At 37.3% G+C, this 20,472-nt stretch overlaps 1 protein-coding gene across 3 annotated transcripts in view; it reads right to left on the reverse strand.

The window, feature by feature from the left end:
* The window catches only part of STK31 (serine/threonine kinase 31), a 70,567-nt gene that overhangs the window by 39,213 nt on the left and 10,882 nt on the right, over positions 1-20,472 (reverse strand). For 2 of the 3 annotated variants that reach the window (XM_044946743.2, XM_025291286.3), the window contains exons 6-11: positions 20,130-20,288; positions 17,925-18,283; positions 16,461-16,635; positions 14,318-14,433; positions 12,249-12,408; positions 9,134-9,256 (exon numbers count right to left, since the gene is read on the reverse strand). In XM_044946743.2, coding sequence (XP_044802678.2) covers positions 9,134-9,256; positions 12,249-12,408; positions 14,318-14,433; positions 16,461-16,635; positions 17,925-18,283; positions 20,130-20,288 — 1,092 coding nt within the window. The remainder of the gene's footprint in view (positions 1-9,133; positions 9,257-12,248; positions 12,409-14,317; positions 14,434-16,460; positions 16,636-17,924; positions 18,284-20,129; positions 20,289-20,472) is intronic. The other variant, XM_044946742.2, reaches the window with a different exon arrangement.

Here is a 20,472-nt window from a genome sequence, read left to right on the forward strand (position 1 = left end):
GAAGACAATCCATGTATTGGAAATAGGAACATGACTAAGTAGTTTTACAGAAAAGCAAAAGGTTACTGAAAGGAATCCATGTATGTGTTCTGCCTTATGACCTCAGTCCTGAGAGCTGCGTGCAGCTCTGCTCGTTCCTGTTTTCCAGGAACTGATAAGGAACAGAGGGCCCTTAAGAAACAGAAAACAACATATACGGTTCCTTAAAATTAAATGTTCCCTGACAAGACTGCAACCCTGTAAGTTCTGAGAAGCAAGCCTATCCTATTCCTAAATCCTCCTGAAGTCTTCAAAGGTATGCGCCAACCTTTCACTCTTCCAAGGTCCCTCTTCCACACTAACACATACGCACATAACAGCACACCAAGATAGTTGATAATTCTTCAAGAGAATACAGAGTCCTGAGGAGAAGTACAGGGGAGGATGAAATGTGGCAGTAACACAGGCACTCTGAAAGAAATATAACAATCTAAGCCACCTTATTGATATTTCTCCTGGTAATCTTGATTCCAGCTTGTGCTTCTTCCAGCCCAGCGTTTCTCATGATGTACTCTGCATAGAAGTTAAATAAGCAGGGTGACAATATACAGCCTTGACGTATTCCTTTTCCTATTTGGAACCAGTCTGTTGTTCCATGTCCAGTTCTAACTCTTGCTTCCTGACCTGCATATAGGTTTCTCAAGAGGCAGGTCAGGTGGTCTGGTATTCCCATCTCTGTCAGAATTTTCCACAGTTTATTGTGATCCACACAGTCAAAGGCTTTGGCATAGTCAATAAAGCAGAAACAGATGTTCCTCTGGAACTCTCTTGCTTTTTCCATGATCCAGCGGATGTTGGCAATTTGATCTCTGGTTCCTCTGCCTTTTCTAAAACCAGCTTGAACATCAGGAATTCACGGTTCATGTAATGCTGAAGCCTGGCTTGGAGAATTTTGAGCATTACTTTACTAGTGTGTGAGATGAGTGCAATTGTGCGGTACTTTGAGCATTCTTTGGCATTGCCTTTCTTTGGGACTGGAATGAAAACTGACCTTTTCCAGTCCTGTGGCCACTGCTGAGTTTTCCAAATTTGCTGGCATATTGAGTGCAGCACTTTCACAGCATCTTTCAGGATTTGAAATAGCTCAACTGGAATTCCATCACCTCCACTAGCTTTGTTCATAATGATGCTTTCTAAGGCCCACTTGACTTCACAGTCCAGGATGTCTGGCTTTACATGAGTGATCACACCATTGTGATTATCTGGGTCGTGAAGATCTTTTTTGTATAGTTCTTCTGTGTATTCTTGCCACCTCTTCTTAGTATCTTCTGCTTCTGTTAGATCCATACCATTTCTGTCCTTTATCGAGCCCATTTTTGCATGAAATGTTCCCTTGGTATCTCTAATTTTCATAAAGAGATCTCTAGTCTTCCCCATTCTGTTGCTTTACTTCTTTGTACTGATCACTGAGCAAAGCTTTCTTATCTCTCCTTGCTATTCTTTGGAATTCTGCATTCACATGCATATATCTTTCCTTTTCTCCTTTGCTTTTTGGTTCTCTTCTTTTCACAGCTATTTGTAAGGCCTCCTCAGACAGCCATTTTGCTTTTTTGCATTTCTTTTCCATGGGGATGTTCTTGATCCCTGTCTCCTGTACAATGTCACGAACCTCTATCCATAGTTCATCAGGCACTCTATCAGATCTAGTCCCTTAAATCTATTTCTCACTTCCACTGTATAATCATAAGGGATTTGATTTAGGTCATACCTGAATGGTCTAGTGGTTATCCCTACTTTCTTCAATTTAAGTCTGAATTTGGCAATAAGGAGTCAGATATGCATATGACACCACCCTTATGGCAGCAAGTGAAGAGGAACTAAAAAGCTTCTTGATGAAAGTGAAAGAGGAGAGTGAAAAAGTTGGCTTAAAGCTCAACATTCAGAAAACTAAGATCATGGCATCTGGTCCCATCACTTCATGGCAAATAGATGGGGAAACAGTGGAAACAGTGTCAGACTTTATGTTTTTGGGCTCCAAAACCACTGCAGATGGTGATTGCAGCCATGAAATTAAAAGACACTTACTCATTGGAAGGTAAGTTATGACCAACCTAGTTCAGTTCAGTTCAGTTCAGTCGCTCAGTCCTGTCCGACTCTGCAACCCCATGAATCGCAGCATGCCAGGCCTCCCTGTCCATCACCAACTCCTGGAGTTCACTCAGACTCACGTCCATCGAGTCAGTGATGCCATCCAGCCATCTTATCCTCTGTCGTCCCCTTCTCCTCCTGCCCCCAATCCCTCCCAGCATCAGTCTTTTCCAATGAGTCAACTTTTTGCATGAGGTGGCCAAAGTACTGGAATTTCAGCTTTAGCATAATTCCTTCCAAAGAAATCCCAGGGCTGATCTCCTTCAGAATAGACTGGTTGGATCTCCTTGTAGTCCAAGGGACTCTCAAGAGTCTTCTCCAACACCACAGTTCAAAAGCATCAGTTCTTCAGCACCAACCTAAACAGTATATTAAAATGCAGAGATGTTACTTTGCCAACAAAGGTCTATCTAGTCAAGGCTATGGTTTTTCCCGTAGTCATGTATGGATGTGAGAGTTGGACTATAAAGAAGGCTGAGTGCCAAAAAACTGATGCTTTTGAAAAGACGCTGATGCTGGGAGTGATTGGGGATAGGAGGAGAAGGGGACCACAGAGGATGAGACGGTTGGATGGCATCACCGACTCAACAGACCTGAGTTGGAGTAAACTCCGGAAGTTGGTGATGGACAGGGATGCCTGGCATGCTGAGATTCATGGGGTTGCAAAGATTCTGACATGACTGAGTGACTGAACTGAACTGAAGCCACCTTATAAAAAGAAGCAAAATCAATGGCCCAGATAATAGTAAGAACTCAAAATACACATAACAAATCTCAAAAATAGAAAGAATATTGGAAACATAAAGCAAAACCAAGTAATTATAAATAATAAACAACTGAAATTATTAAGCATGAAGAAATAATTTTTGAAATAAAGAACACAATGGTTTGGTTAAATAGCAGAATACAGCAAAGAATCAATTAGTGACTACTGATTAGGACAAAAATGCGACTCATATCAACAACTGCAGAAGAAAACAATGGATTATTATTGTCAAAAGTCTTAAGAGAAAATGGCCTATGCATCTAAGATATTTTATAGCTCATTAAATAACTGTTGAAAGGAGTTTAAATGTAAGCAGTGGCTTAAATATTTGAATTGTTTAAATATGATATCCTGAAACATTTAATAACTTACAAAGTCAACCGCTCAAACCCTGCTTGAAAGGACTCTCAGAGAAAGTACTCTAAAATACTGAGTGAACCAAAAGATATCCAACAATTTATGAAGTCAGAAAATAACTCAACTCTACAAAGTTTGATACTTGAGTTTTCATATACGATACCTGTAACAATCTGTGAGTAAAATCACAGACAACAATTGTGATTGTTTGGTTAGCTGGTATTTGGGAGAGAGATACAGACAGACAAGACCCACCAGAGGCAAGTGAGAATGTTCTAAGGTATGAAGGGAAGAGGGTAGAAAAGGAGGGAAAAAAAAATCATGATAAACAGAAACACAAAAGTTATCACAGAAATAAGTTCTAATAAAATAGTAATTATATATAAATCAATTAAGTTACCCATTAAATGACAGATTTAAATGTTTGATTCTTTTAAAAAATGATCCACTGGAGTGTTGTCTAACAGAGACATACAAAATAAATGGAAGAAAAAAACTATGTATAAGGCAAATATTAACTAGAAAGACAAGTAGGGTAAGAATTTTAAAAGCAGGGGGGGATGATTTGGGAGAATGGCATTAAACATGTATAATATCATATAAGAAACGAATCACCAGTCCAGGTTTGATGCAGGATACAGGAAGCTTGGGGCTGGTGCACTGGGATGACCCAGAGGGATGGTATGAGGAGGGAGGTGGGAGTTCAGGATGGGGAGCACGTGTACACCCGTGGTGGATTCATGTTGATGTATGGAAAAACCAATACAATATTGCAAAGTAAAAAAAAAAATAATAATAATAAAAAAAATTTTTTTAATAAAATAAAAGGAAACAAAAATAAAACTTTATCCCAAAACACCTTAAGGGAAAACTACTATTACCTAATAGTTTAAAAATACATAGTTTAAAATACATAACAATCATGAATTCATTAACACTTAACAATAAGCTCTGAAATATTTTGAGAAATTAAAGAAAACTAGTATATATTAACTAGAAAATATAAAAAAATCTCAAAACTTACAAAATGATCAGATAAAAAAACTAAGCAAAGATACAGAAGATTAAAGCTTCAGATCATAGCTTAAGCTGTAGATCAGAAACTGCACACAAAAAACCTAGAATATATTTTCTTTTTGAATTTATAAAAACAGTCATGAAACATTAACTATGTATTGTAGGCCACAAAAGAAGCCTCAAAGTCCACTACTCTTCATACCCTCTCTGCATTTAATTTCTGTGGATCTATCCATCTAACTATCCATCCATCCATTCATAAGATGAATACCATATGATTTCACTTATATGTGGCATCTAAAAAACAAAACAAATGAACAAATATAACAAACTAGAAATAGACTCATAGATACAGAGAAGAAACAAGCCTTGGCTAAATGGGAGGTGAGTAGGGGGAATGAGTGAAATAGGTGAGGGAGATTAAAAGGTACAAACTTCCAGTTACAAAATAAATGAATCATGGGGATGAAATGTATGAATTAAATGTGAATTAATGTGAATTAAGTGAATTAAGTAATATTTAAATATTTAATTTAAAAAAAAAAAAAAAAAAAAAAAAAAAAAAAAAAAAAAAAAAAAATGCTAATGAAATCAAATATCGTGACATTTCACTTCTTTGACCTTCATTATAAAAGTATAAGTTACATTACTTAAGTACTTGAAGAAAATAAATAAAAATCTAACTATTTTTCAGCAAAATAAAGAGAAATTTAAGAATAATCTGGTGACAAAAGGGAAGAATAGAAAGGGAGACAAACCAGATTTGGCAAAAAGTCTTTTAAGATTAAACTTTAAAAAGAAAAGTTTTAAAATGATCTTGGTTGCCAATCCTTTAACTCTGTAACAGTTAATGAGAAGAAATAAACTATTACAGAGTAAAGCTGCACTGTTGCTGCTGCTAAGTCACTTCAGTCATGTCTGACTCTGTGTGACTCCAGAGACGGCAGCCCACCAGGCTCCCCCGTCCCTGGGATTCTCCAGGCAAGAACACTGGAGTGGGTTGCCACTTCCTTCTCCAATGCATGAAAGTGAAAAGTGAAAGTGAAATCGCTCAGTCATGTCCAACTCTTAGCGACCCCATGGACTGCAGCCCACCAGGCTCCTCTGTCCATGGGATTTTCCAGGCAAGAGTACTGGACTGGGGTGCCACTGCCTTCTCCAGAATCATGTCTAAGGCCAGTCAATTTTCCCCATGCCATTTTGCTGGTAGCATCTGTTTTGCTATTCCCCTTAGAGCATCTCTAGTATAGTAAACAAACCTCTGTTGGTTATAGTAAACACAGTTTATCCAATCAACATTTTTATTAATGGTGGACCACCAGAATAATACCTACTCGAACCCTGCTGCTATTTGGTTTCTAGCCTTGGATTCATTAGGAATACCTCTAGGGACCCCAATAGAATAAATATATATGGATCAAATGACCCACCCGGGGCAAGAGTGTTCCTTTTGGCTCTATGGTTAGTCTGCTTAAGAGATGGATCTGAGTGTCGAAATGCCAGGGTGAAAAGGATAGCCAATTTAACTAGGGTGTAAATTCCACTCCAATTGGCTGGTAGAGTCTCAAGCAATGGTCCTCCACAACACCAGATGTCTTCCCAGGCCATAGTTAATGCAGAATAGTTGTTCATTTCTCAAAGGACTGGCCTTCACTGCACCGGACACATTCCCCAAGAATGCTAACTGTTCTCCCCACCAAGAGAGGCACGAGGTATAGTTCACATTATGGAATGGGGGTTTGACAGTCCTTGGGGGTTATGCCTAGGACCCTTCACAGTCACGAACATTAGACAGGTGAATTCTTACATCACTGTCCTTTTCTATGCAAATCTTATTTCACCATTCTGGAATAACCTATACTATTTATTCAATTCTATTTAAGAAAATGTTCCAAATAATGGCTATAATGGTTCCTGAACCATACACAATAACAGGAAAACTACATATTAATCAAATTGCCAACATCCGCTGGATTATATAAAAAGCTAGAGAATTCCAGAAAAACATGTATTTCTGCTTCTTTGACTAAGCTAAAGCCTTTGACTGTGCAGATCACAATAAACTGTGGAAAATTATCTTAAAGAGATGGGAATACCAGACCACCTTACCTGCCTCCTGGGAAACATGTATGCAGGAGGTCAAGAAGCAATAGAACAGGATATGGAACTGTTCCAAATTGGGAAAGGAGTACATCAAGGCTGTATATTGGCACTCTGCTTATTTAATTTATATGCAGAGTACATCATGAGAAATGCTGGATGAAGCACAAATTGGAATCAAGATTGCTGGGAGAAATACCAGTAACCTCAGATATGCAGAAGATACCATCCTCATGGTAGAAAGCAAAGAAGAATTAAAGAGCCTCTTGATGAAGGTGAAAGAAGTAAAAAAGCTGGCTTAAAACTCAAAATTCAAAAAACTAAGATCATAGCATCCAGTCCCGTCACTTCATGCATGGCAAACAGATGGGGATACAATGGAACAGTGATAGACTTTATTTTCTTGGGCTCCAAAATCACTACAGATGGTGACTGTAGTCATGAAATTAAAAGACGCTTGCTCCTTGGAAGAAAAGCTATGACAAACCTAGACATATTAAGACAAACCTAGCATATTAAATAGCAGAGACATTACTTTGCCAACAAAGGTCAGGTCCATATAGTCAAAGCTATGGTTTTTTCAGCAGCAATGTACAGATATGAGAGCTGGACAATAAAAAAGGCTGAGCACTGAAGAATTGATGCCTTTGAACTGTGGTGCTGGAGAAGACGAATTGAGTCTCCTTTGGACAGCAAGGAGACCAAAACAGTCAATCCTAAAAAACTGGTCCTGAATATTCATTGGAAGGACTGATGTGGAAGCTGAAGCTCCAATACTTTGGCCACCTGATGCAAAGAGACAACTCATTGGAAAAGACCCTAATGCCAAGAAAGACTGAAGGCAGGAAGAGAAGGGGATGACAGAGGATGAGATGGCTGGATGGCATCACTGACCTAATGGACATGAGTTTGAGCAAACTCCAGGAGACAGTGAAGGAAAGGGAAGCCTGGCATGCTGGAATCCATGAGGTTGCAGAGTCAGACACAACAGAGTGACTGAACAACACCATCTTCAACCAGGTGGACAGAAAGACACAAGTGCTCGGATGTCCCTTAATAACCTTTTATCCAATTTTCCAGCAAGCTTATCCCCTCCCTACAGTCCAAAACAAGATAGCTAGTATTCAGCTTGGTATTAAAGATACTGTCAAAAGCAGTAAAAATTCAAAGATACATAAAATGTAGGAGTAGAAGAGGGTTATTCTGTTCAAATGATATAATCACATAGAAAGTTCAGAGTATCAACTGACAAAAACTAAAAAAGAGTTCAGCAGAGTTGCCAGAAAAACATCAATATATAAAAATCATTAGTATCCCTCTATACCATCAAAAGAACAAGGGAATTGAAAGATAGCATTCACAAAAGGAACCAAAAGTGTAAACATCTTGGAGTTAAATCAAGAAAATGCATGAGGACTTAGAGAAAAATTTTAAAAAACATTAAAAGATAAAAAAGATCCCAATAAACAGAAAGAAATACTATGCTAATAGGTGGAATGATAACACAGTCGTGCTCATTCACTCCGAATTAGTCATTTCTGAGATGGTAGGATTTGACTGAAGGTAAGATTCCAGAGAAAGTGAAGAGGAAATAAAAAGCCTCTTGATGAAAGTGAAAGAGGAGAGTGAAAAAGTTGGCTTAAAGCTCAACATTCAGAAAACTAAGATCATGGCATCTGGTCCCATCACTTCATGGGAAATAGATGGGGAAACAGTGGAAACAGTGTCAGACTTTATGTTTTTGGGCTCCAAAATCAATGCAGATGGTAACTGCAGCCATGAAATTAAAAGATGCTTACTCCTTGGAAGGAAAGTTATGACCAACCTAGATAGCATATTGAAAAGCAGAGACGTTACTTTGCCAACAAAAGTCCATCTGGTCAAGGCTATGGTTTTTCCTGTGGTCATGTATGGATGTGAGAGTTGGACTGTGAAGAAGGCTGAGCGCGGAAGAATTGATGCTTTTGAACCATGGTGTTGGAGAAGATTCTTGAGAGCTCCTTGGACTGCAAGGCGATCCAACCAGTCCAATCTGAAGGAGATCAGTCCTGGGTGTTCTTTGGAAGGAATGATGCTAAAGCTGAAACTCCAGTATTTTGGCCACCTCATGCGAAGAGTTGACTCATTGGAAAAGACCCTGATGGCTGGGAGGGATTGGGGGCAGGAGGAGAAGGGGACGACAGAAGATGAGATGGCTGGATGGCATCACTGACTCGATGGACGTGAGTCTGAGTGAACTCCAGGAGTTGGTGATGGACAGGGAGGCCTGGCGTGCTGCGACTCATGGGGTCGCAAAGAGTCGGACACGACTGAGTGACTGAACTGAACTGACTGAAGGTTCCACAATATTTTATGAGCTACTGTACTCTATCTATAGATCTTAGAAGCCATTATCACTCAAGGATCAAGATCCCTCTCCCTAACTCTGACATAAAGGCTTTACTAGATTTTCTGCTAGAAAAATGGCTAACCTGCTTGCTACTGCTCCTGTCTCTGTGAGTTTTCCCAATGAATGCTGCTCTAACAAGCCTTATATGCCTGACTATTTACCTTGCTTGCAGGATACATACATACATATATATAAAAACATATTAAATATATCAATATAAAATTTTAACATCATTAAAAAGAAACTAGGATTCATCAAAGAAAAGAAAAAGTTCTGCAGCCATCAGTACTGTCTGAAGTCTAAAGGCAAATGCTAATTTCAGCTCTCCAATGGTAAACATATTTTAATATATATTTAATATCTTTTAAAATTCCAACCTGCAATGTTTTTAAGCGTTTATTAAGAGATAACTCATCAACTTCCAGAATAAAAACTTCTACTGCCATGCACAGCTTCTGTTGTACTTCATTTCTTTCAGCAATCAAAATATTCCCTTCATTCTGAAGGAAGGAAAAAGGGAATAACCATCATTAATACATCAGGTGTTTTTACACACTGAACTATATGAAAAGAACTGATCTCTTAAAATTAGCAAAATTTAACATTACATTCTCCAACATAATAATATTTAAGACAAACCCCTCTCTTCTTAGATCACCAAACCGACAAAGTTTTTTTCCCTTAATTAGAAATAAGATTTAAATTCCACAATTCTGCTCTGTTAATCTTTACTTTTCCAAAACAATAAAATTTTAGTTAAGAAAATTATACAAGTGTCTGTGACTAATTACATACTGCCTTCTTCCTACTCCCACTCCATGCTTAATTTCTTCATCTATTTATCTTTCAAGATTTAGTTAATCTCCAGCAGGATAAAACCTCCAATTCCCCCAAGAAGCTATGCCTGGAAACAGATATGAGAGATATCCAAGAACCCTATGCATTAGCTCTATTATAGTTCTTAATAAACTATATTAAAACTACCTATTTATATATTTGTCCTATACCCGAAGTAGAGAGAGGAATAGGACGTTTTAAATTTGTGTCTCTACTACTTGTAACAGAAGTACATACATTTAAAAGTCCGAATTTTAGAATATTCTTTTTTGTGTAAGCTGCAACCCACTCCAGTATTTCTGCCTAGAAAAATCCCATGGACTGAGGAGCCTGGTAGGCTACAGTCCATGGGGTCACAAAGAGTCGGACACGACTGAGCAACTTCACTTCACTTCAACCAGACCGTTATATAACTAATTATGAAGACAAAAGAAAAAGACTCTCTTTCATCCAAAGTACACATGGCGGGCTTTTCTGGTGGTTCAGTGGTAAAGAATCAGTCTGTCAATGCAGGAGACACGGATTCGATCTGGGAAGCATGCCACGGAGCAGGTAAGCCCATGTGCACAACTACTGACCCTGTTCTCTACAGCCCAGGAAGCACAACGACTAAAGCCCTGGTGCTCTATATAGCCTGTGCTCCTCCACAAGAGAAGCTGCGCAATAAGAAGCCCACGCATCACAACTAGAGAGTAGCCCCCGTGTGCCAGAACTGGAGAAAAGTCTGTGTAGCAATGAAGACCCAGCACAGGCAAAAATAAATACACAAATAAAAAATGTTTTAAAATGTACACATGGCAATCAAGTTAAAGAACTGTGCAAAATATATAAATGAAAATAACAACCTTAAGATGCAAATTAAATACAACAAGGGAAATAAAAAGACAACTTTATCTGAGGGACAATTATGCCTCTGTTCTCAATAATCTACAGTAATCTACTCTTCAATCTGTCAAATGAACTTTAGGGCAATAAAGCCCAAAAGTAAGTCCTGAAATGTCAGCAGTAGTGGAGACAAATTGTTTTAAAAAATCACATTTGTCCTACTAGAATACCAAATCTGAAAGACATTATAAGACCTTTTTCCCTCCATGTCCTGAATCACTTTACTATTTTAAATGACAAAACAAAAGTTAAAAAGCAGTTCTTTTTCAAGTTTCATCTTACTACATGAAAATAATTGTGAAATATTTTAATGATGGCAGTATGGTTTAAATGTAAATAGAATACACTGCAATCAAGACATCTGGTTTAAAATTCCAGATTAACATTTAGAAGTATGTAATCTTGAGCAATTTCCTTAAACCTTGTGGGCCTCATTTTCCTGAGGAGCAAAAATGCCCAAGTTTATAAAGTACCTATACATAAAAGTACCTATACATACATGTTTCTAAAAGATTCAAAAATTATTTTCGTCTATCATCAGAAGTGACCAGTAAAGGTCTAATGTGTAAAGTAACCCAAATCTAATCCCCTAACCAAATTAAATATTCCTGGCATTTCCAAAGGCTTAGTTATCTTATCTACTTTTCTCATTCAGAGCCAGTTAGGCTGCCAACTGGCCAAACTAGGTATGACTAGGGAATAAGACCTTTAGGGTACAATCTTCAGAGGCAGAAACCACCAATACTTAAGATAGGACAACTCCAAACTCAAGTATAGAGCTCATAGGTACTATGGAAAGCTATGATTATTGTATCAGATATCTTATATGAAAAACATGGAGTTCCACTCAGCTGAGTATAATAAAGAAAATTCCCACAGGAAAAAATATTTGTACCTATACTAATTAAGAATTCACATGAAATATTCCATTCTTCATATCCCTTCCCTACCCACATATAAAGGAAAGGAAAGGAAAGTGAAGTCACTCAGTTGTGTCTGACTCTTTGTGACACCATGGACTGTAGCCTACCAGGCTCCTCTGTCCATGGGATTTTCCAGACAAGGGTACTAGAGTGGATTGCCATTTCCTTCTCCACGGGATCTTCCCTAACCAGGGATCGAATCTGGGTCTCCCACGTTGCAGGCCGACGCTTTACCGTCTGAGCCACCAGGGAGGCACCCACATATAACCACCTTTCAAGAACGGATGGTTTAGAGAGCATTTACTAGTAAGGCAGAGTCCTATACTGTAGCATAAAGCATGCCCCTCCGACCAGAAGATCCACATTAGCAGGTGTGGGAGTCATCCCAGCTTATAAGCCTCATGCCCCTCAAAAACCATTATCTCTTATAGGTATAGCTTCCAGGGTCCCTCAAGGAGTATGCCCAGTTGTTTAGTATTTGTAGTTTGCAGTTCCTCCCAATCCAGATACAATTTACCAATCAGGGATTTTACTTACCTAAACAATGTTGCCAGTAACATGACTGAAATTTCAATTTATCAAATTACCAAGGGAACAGAGAGAGGTAAATCCTCAGGCAAAAGGGGTAAAGATTTTGTTAACCCTTTTCCACAATCACTACTCATTTACCTAACCTTTCTTCTAAGGCAACAAAAGAAATCAAATTACTAATATGAAGATATTCCAAAAGTTAAAGATTTCATATAAAGTATCATTACAGTATCTGCAGTCCTTCTGCTTTTTGAAAGATATTATCTCCTTATATTCAACAGATAAAAATCATAATGGAGAAAAATTCTTGACCTACCACATTCTCACAAGTTTGAATCTTCTCCTGAGCCAGATTATATTCTGCCCAAATTAGCTCTAATTCATTCAAAGAAGCTGGGATAGTAAAGCAGTCTTCATCCAACACTTGTATAGCATCTGAAAGGTCATTTCCAAAACGAACACTGATACTGACACGTCTATTTAAAAAAAAAAAATAGCATAGCAAAAGGAAAAGATCACGAAATGTTTAAGGTGGTGTGAGAAAAAAAAATTACACAAATAGTAATGGTCTAAAGTTACTATTTACAACACTGGCTATGAAGAGGTATTTTTTAAAACTACATAAAATCATATATAACTTTGATACAAACCTTTAACTAAAAATACATTTCACTGGGAAAAAATTAAATATTTATAAAGACAGCTTCAAAAGTCTGCAGAATTAAAATGATATAAAATTAGATTTGTAAATACTTCTTTTAAAATGTTCTATTTAAGCCAATTTTATCAAGATGAAGGCACAGAGTCCTTGTACCTTAATAAGCAGACCAGCATTTGCATAATCTTAAAAAAAAAAAAAATCCCAAAAAATCCCAACAAAGCAATCAGAGAGGCCAATTAGGAAAACCAACAAGGCTCACTCACCATTCTATTTGTTTTAGCTTCCAACCAGACTTCCACCATTCTAACAGTACACTATTTCCTCAAATACAGGTCAGAATATATTGAACTGTTTTGGTCTAAAGTCTGTCTCACAGGGTTGCCAGCGTAGTCACTTTGGCTGTGCGTTAAAAGTTGATTAACCTCTACAGAGACCAAATTACTCAAACTCTTTAAAACCTATAAACCAGACGCTGACTGACAGATATATACTGGAAAATACAGATTCCCACTGGACAAAAGATGAACTCATAGTGTTAATTGTGAGCAACATCTTAGTGTTTTCAAGTACATGAGGAAATGAATTACTGCACTGCAGTTTTATGCACAGCACAAAAAGAGAACTAGACTGTTTTGAGAACTATTTTTTCCACATTCCCTAACCAACAATAAAGGCAAAAAATTATCCCTAACTAACAATAAAGCAATTTTCTATAAAGTAAAATACCTACATAATTCACAGATAGAATCTAAGACATGCTGATTAAACTGTATGAGACTTGCTAACCAATTGCTTTTCTTCTGACTCCATCAAGATCACTTTTCTTTGTAATTTAGGAAGACTACTTTTTTCTTTAGACAGGGTATTGGAGAAGGCAATGGCACCCCACTCCAGTATTCTTGCCTGAAAAATCCCATGGATGGAGGAGCCTGGTAGGCTGCAGTCCATGGGGTCGCTAAGAGTCCGACAGGACTGAGCGACTTCACTTTCACTTTTCACTTTCACGCATTGGAGAAGGAAATGGCAACCCACTCCAGTGTTCTTGCCTGGAGAATCCCAGGGACGGGGAAGCCTGGTGGGCCACTGTCTATGGCGTTGCACAGAGTCGGACACGACTGAAGTGACTTAGCAGCAGCAGCAGCAGCAGACAGTATAATTAAATAATTTGGATTACTGAAATATATAATAGTTTCTGTATAGGACTGAAAATAACCCCAAGCAGAACAATGGGACCTAGTAGTTTCCCATCAAACTATTATTTAGAAGCTGTGTTGACTTTTTAATTCCATTCTCACATATAACTTTAGATACTATGATCCCACAAGGTGACAACAGAACACTATAAAAACAGTATAAAATCTGTCTCAGGAGTAACTATCTTTAGTTTCCCTCTTCAAAATAATGAAAATACAAAGAATAAGTTTCAAAGTAAATATGAAGTGGGAGGGGACATAGGTAAACCTATGGCTGATTCATGTTGATGTTTGGTAGAAACCAATGCAATAACTGAACAGCTATATATATGCATATATATATAGGGAGAGACAGAGACAGACAGAGAGAGAGAGAGTGTGTAAACCAGGAATAAAACCATCAAGGGTCCCCACTAAAATAATTAATTTTAAAAAAGAAAAAGCAAAAATGAAAGGCAAAGAAATTAAACAAAGCACAAACTAATTGGCATTGTTTTAAGCCATCCTCCTCAAAAATTCACTTTTACCTACCTAATTTCTTTCAATATTTCAACCTTAGCTGCCAGATTTTTCATTCTGGTACCTATACAAGTCTTCAGAGTGCTTTCCAAACGTTTAGTCAAATCCATGGTAGTTGCTTTCTCTTGCTGAAAGAAAGAACAAACATATCTTAGTCAGACCCACATAGGAAACTGTATTTCTACTGTTATTTAAACAACTTTTAGGTGTAACTAAAATTTTAAAGGATTTATGAGGCAGTGTTCCCTGAAGAATGCCACATATGAATTCAAGGGTTGGAGACTGAGTTCAACTACCAATGGTCAATGACTTAACCAGGCCCAAGTAATGAAACCTTGATTTTAAAAAACTCAGAATGATGAGGTCCGGGGGAAGCTTCCAGACTGGTGAACAAATCCATGTACTGGAAGAGTGACAGGTCCAGAGAATCCTCCCAACGATCTCCATCTCCACTCCCATCATAACTTCCCCTTTGCATCTCCTCTTCTTGTATTTGCCTGTTTCTGAATTGTATCCTTTATAATAAAACTGTCATTGTAAGCACAGCACTTTCATGAGTCCTAACAGTTGTTACTGAATTACTGAACTGAGAGCAAGGTGCAGGAGTGGGTCATAGGAAGTCTTAAACTGATAGCAAAAAGTGTGGGTAGCCTGGGACCTGATTTGTGGCTAGTGCCTGAATTGAGCTAAGTCTTGAGGGACTTAATCCTTGTGGAGTCTGAGATAACTCTTGGCATTTAGTGTCAAAAATGAACTGTAGGCCATTCAGTTGATGTTAGAGAAATGGCAACTCGTGTTGGGGTAACATATTTGGTATTAGAAAAAGTTATACATTTGAAGACTATACAGTATTCTGGCGGGGCGGGGGGGGGGGGGGGACTGCCCTGAATCTGAGCAAACCTTGATACTTAACTATCATAAAAGGAAATATATGGAGATATAGCAGCCTGTTAAGCAACAATAGGATGCAGATGAAGCACTTTAAGAAATTTATCGAGCAAAATGCAATGTATAGGCCTAACTGGAAATCTGATTGGAAGAAACCAAACATAAAATGACATTCATGGAACAATATGGGAAATCTGAACACTGGATATTAAATGATATAATGGGCTTCCCTGGTGGCTCAGCTGGCAAAGAATCCTCCTGCAACGCAGGAGACCTGGGTTCAATCCCTGGATTGGGATGATCCCCTAGAGAAGGAAAAGGCTACCCACTCTAGTATTCTGGTTTGGAGAATTCCATGAACTATATAGTCCATGGGGTCACAAAGAGTCGGATACGACTGAGTGACTTTCACTTAGTGTGAACATAAGTTAGTGAACTTAGTGAAAGGATTATTACGAATTTTTAAATGTAATTGTATTATGGTTATGTCTCTTTTGAATTTCTTTTCTGTTAGAGATACATAATACATTAAAGCATGTACATTAAACTATTATGAATGGGACCTGTTTTGAAAGTACTAGGAGGCATAGATTTTTTAAAAGACTATTTAATAATTGTAAAAACTGGGTGATGGATACATAGTACTAATTATTCAATTCTCTTTTTAAAATGTTTGAAAATTCCCAGAGTTAAAAAAATTTAAAGAACATAAAAGGAAATATAAATGAGAAATTATTAATTTTTCAAACATCCAATGAAATTCAAAAATTAGTTTGTAGCATAAGAAAAAATTTCATCTATAAACAAGTATGAAGAAAGAGAGAATACCAAGAGTAGGGAGAAGGGAAAGTAAGGAAAGGAGACAGAAAAGTATAGACAAATAAGAACAAATCAGAGCTTCCCTGGTGGTCAGGTGGCTAAGAATCCACCTGCCAATGCAGGGCACATGGGTTGGATCCCTGGTCCATGAAGATCCCACATGCCTCAGAGCAACTAAGACCACGCACCACAATTACTGAAGCCTGTGCACCTAGAGCCCATGCTCAGAAACAAGAGAAGGCACTGCAATGAGAAGCTTGTGCGTCGTCAGCTAGAGAGTAGCCCCACTCCTCGCAACTACAGAAAGCCTGTGCACAGCAATGAAGATCCCAATGCAGTCAAAAATAAATAAATGAATAAATCTTTAAAAAAAAAAAAAAAGAGTAAATGAACACAATGATTTCCCAGTTAATCATTCTTTATCTTAAGCCACTGAAACATACCATACCTGCAGCTCCTGGGCAGTCTGTTCTACTTTCAATTCTAATGCCTTGCACCTTTCAAGAAGAACCTCCTTCTCTGTTTTAAGCTTTTCATTTTCTTCAATCAGTTTCTGGTCCTGCTTAATTTTTGCCAGGCTGACATTAGACCCTAAATTAAAGTCACCAACAGCCAAATTTTCCCTATTAAAAACAAATTGACTCATTTTAAAAACCAAATTGTTTTAAGTGTGACAGAGATCAAAACTTAAAATTTGGCTTTTTATACCATAATATATATACATGTGTGTGTGTGTATGTGTGTACTTCTATAAAGTTAATTTTGGAAACTAATCTGATCTTTACCTAGTTTCAACATTAGAAAGCATTTTAATGCAAACTAGATTTTATAACTGAAGTCATACTTCAAAAACTTATCCTAATCTCAGATAAATCATATTCTAACTTTTTCATATCAGTATCAACTCCAGCAAAGACAGTAAAAACCATTTCTGTATCAGTTTCTTCCAATCTCTCATTACTCCCACTCCATTTAACCATTTAGTTCCTAAAGCACTGATAAGGTCCCAACAAAAAGCTTTATTACCCATTACACAGTATCATCAGAGAAGGCAATGACACCCCACTCCAGTACTCTTGCCTGGAAAATCCCATGGACAGAGGAGCCTGGTAGGCGCAGTCCATGGGGTCGCTAAGAGTCCAACACGACTGAGTGACTTCACTTTCACTTTTCACTTTCATGCACTGGAGAAGGAAATGGCAACCCACTCCAGTGTTCTTGCCTGGAGAATCCCAGGGACGGGGGAGCCTGGTGGGCTGCCGTCTATGGGGTCGCACAGAGTCAGACACGACTGAAGCGACTTAACAGCACACAGTATCATGGGCTGGATCATGATACAGAAGTAAAAGGATGGTTTTGTACTTTTAAAAATAAAATCTGGCTTTCTGCTTCAAGTTTATAACTAAAAATTATCTAAAAAGTGAACATTTTTGTTATAATCAAATTCCATCACAGTAAATTTTCACAGGAAGAAAAAAGAGCTTCTCTTTTGTTAAAGAGAAAAGGCAGTTCCCTAAAACTCATTAAAATATTCTCAGAGCCATAGGAAAAACTTCAAAGTTTATCTGAAATTCTGTCTCTTGCCTGAATAATTTGGATTTAGGGGTAGATTTTTATGATAAATGTATTCAAAAGACTTGGAAAGAAGAGTTGGTATGTGAACTTCAAACAATTCAGGAATGGTTTTTCTTTCAAAATGGCTTTTAATTAAAATATTCCTGTTAAAGAGGAATATTTTTTTTTCAGTGTGTTAGAGAGGAATACCTATTTGAGAAAAACAGATATAATCAGTATTATCCCTCAAAATCACAGACATAGTTGAGGATTCTAAAAACATAAGCCTTGACTATGACAAGAGCTTCTAACATAAATCAAAAATTAGGTAAGACTAAAAATCCCACTACAATCTTACTTTGGAAATGTCACATTATTTCCTGCATCATTTTCATTCTTCAAGTCAAGACACATTCTTCCACTTAAGCGCCCCTTTGGCCGGGTGAAGTTTGATTGGCTTGATCTATGCCCCCACAAAGGAATGGGGCTTTTGAGGTTCCTGAGGACAAGCTGACCAGGATCTGATTTTTTTTCCTCACAGGTATTAGTGCTGGAAGTGAGTCTGCATTTTTCTGCAAATCCTTTCTTAGCCACCTCTTCCCCAATATCTACATTGCCATACTCAGCCTGAGCAATTACTGTTCCATCTTGATAGGTAGCTTTAATTCTCATTTTAATTTCCTTTTCAAAAATCAAGCTCCCCAAAAAGGTTCTGCCCTAAGAAAGATAAGAAAAAAGAAGATATTAACCAGCTATGCCAACATGTTTTTCTTCACTTATTTTTTCTATTAATATCTAGTTTTTCCAATGATCATTATTTCTTCATTCTGAAATATCTACAAAAGTGGTTTTACCTTGTTGACTAAATACAAATATACTTCCTCATGTGTATACTATACTCCAATTACATACTTGATAAATCCTTTCCAGAAGAAGACCTTAGACTTGTACAGGAATCTATATTTATACATTTTCTTAAAGTGTACCGATTAAATACCCTAGAATAATCTCTTTAAATCAAGCAGATTCTGTTGACCATTTTGGTCCTAACTAAATATAAAGGTGTCCTGAGGAGTTACAGCACATAAAAATGAAATCTGGTATCTAGGAAAAAGGGGAAAAGGTAGAAGCAGTGACAGATTTTCTTTTCTTGGGCTCTAAGACACTGGATGGTGACTGCAGCAATGAAATTAGGAGATCCTTGCTTCTTGGAAGGAAAGCTATGAAAAACCTAGACAGTGTATTAAAAAGCAGAGACATCATTGTGCTAACAAAGGTCTGTAAAGTCAAAACTATGGTCTTTCTAGTAGTCATGTATAGATCTGAGAGCTGGACCATAAAGAAGGCTGAGAGCTGAAGAATTGATGCCTTTGAGTTGCGGTGCTAGAGAAGACCCTTGGGAATCTCCTGGACTGCAAGATCAAACCAGTTCTAAAGGAAATAAATCCTGAATATTCACTGGAAGGATTGACACTGAAGCTAAAGTTGCAATACTTTGGCTACCTAATGCAAATAGCTGACACACTGAAAAAAACCCTGGTGCTGGGCAAGACTGAAGGCAAAAGAAGATGGTGGCAGAGGATGAGATGGTTAGACAGCATCACTTGACTCAAAAGACATGAATCTGAGCAAACTCTGGGAGACAGTGAACAGGGAAACCCGTGAGGTCGCAGAGTTGGACATGACTTGGTAATTGAACAACAACAGCACAGTTCTAGGTACAGAAATGTTTCTTATAAGTAACTATAGTGCAGACAAAGCTACACCCAGTGACCTAAAATATACTAAAAACTAAACAAAAAAGAGGCAAATAGAAGGTTTTCAAATTTTATTGTTCCTTCTAGTACTGATTATTTTCATATAAGTCATTTGAGCTGCTGAATATAAAATACATATCTGATTACTTCGCAGTGTAACATTCCTTCAATAGCAGTATCAGTTACCAAAAGAATATCATTTTTGCACAGATTTAAAAGGAGATAGGATTCCTGTTAAGACTACCACTGAAATTATGAGGTCTTCCAGAATCAGGTTGGTAACCTAAAATTTAATGGAAATGAATACAAACTGGAATCTAGATTAACAGAGACGTCACTGCCAATTACTATGTTGAACAGTGAGAGCCTCTGCCAAGAAGATAAAATCTGATTAATTTACAACTCTGCTTATTTCAAATTTGTGATATTTATGGCCACAGCTAAAGATCACTTTTATTTTATAAATATTTTCTCAAAAGCAAAAGATAACAATAATTATATGCATCAGTCTCTCAATAATAAGAGACTATTCTTTGAAGCTTTCTCATCAGAAGAAACTACATTTATTATATACGTGTATACACACAAACACCAGTCTTATCTGATCTAGAATGTGTATTCTAGCAAAGATGAGCACAAATATATAATTGCTTCTAAATTATTCCATCATTTCACATTTTTCACTAATTTATACAAGTTTTCATATTATAGAAAATTATAGGATTTTAAACAGACTTCTTTTTTTTTTTTTTTCCGAGCACATAGTTTCTTTCCATTAACAAAAATATTTTAAATCTGTGACTTGCCTGATCAAACTGGGTAACTTCTTGGCTAGAAGGAATCTGTAGTCCCCAAAGTCTATACTTTTTGGCAACACTAGAAAATTGCAAATCCAAAGGAATCTCTACTATATCCGATCGATTCAGAATTTCTGTATTTCCATAGTCAATATATCTCACCAGACACTGGAAAATAATCAGATAATACAGAACTTAAATTAAATATCTCAAAAAAATAACATATTTGCTGTTTTTTGTCAATTACCTGTAAATCATGATAGCATTTTACCTGAAATTGTATAAATGCATTCAGAAACAAGAGCTCCAACAATATCCTCAAAATACAGAAAACCCACAGTCCATGAGATCC

This window comes from Bubalus bubalis, chromosome 8, assembly GCF_019923935.1.
Source record: "Bubalus bubalis isolate 160015118507 breed Murrah chromosome 8, NDDB_SH_1, whole genome shotgun sequence".
Taxonomy (NCBI): domain Eukaryota; kingdom Metazoa; phylum Chordata; class Mammalia; order Artiodactyla; family Bovidae; genus Bubalus; species Bubalus bubalis.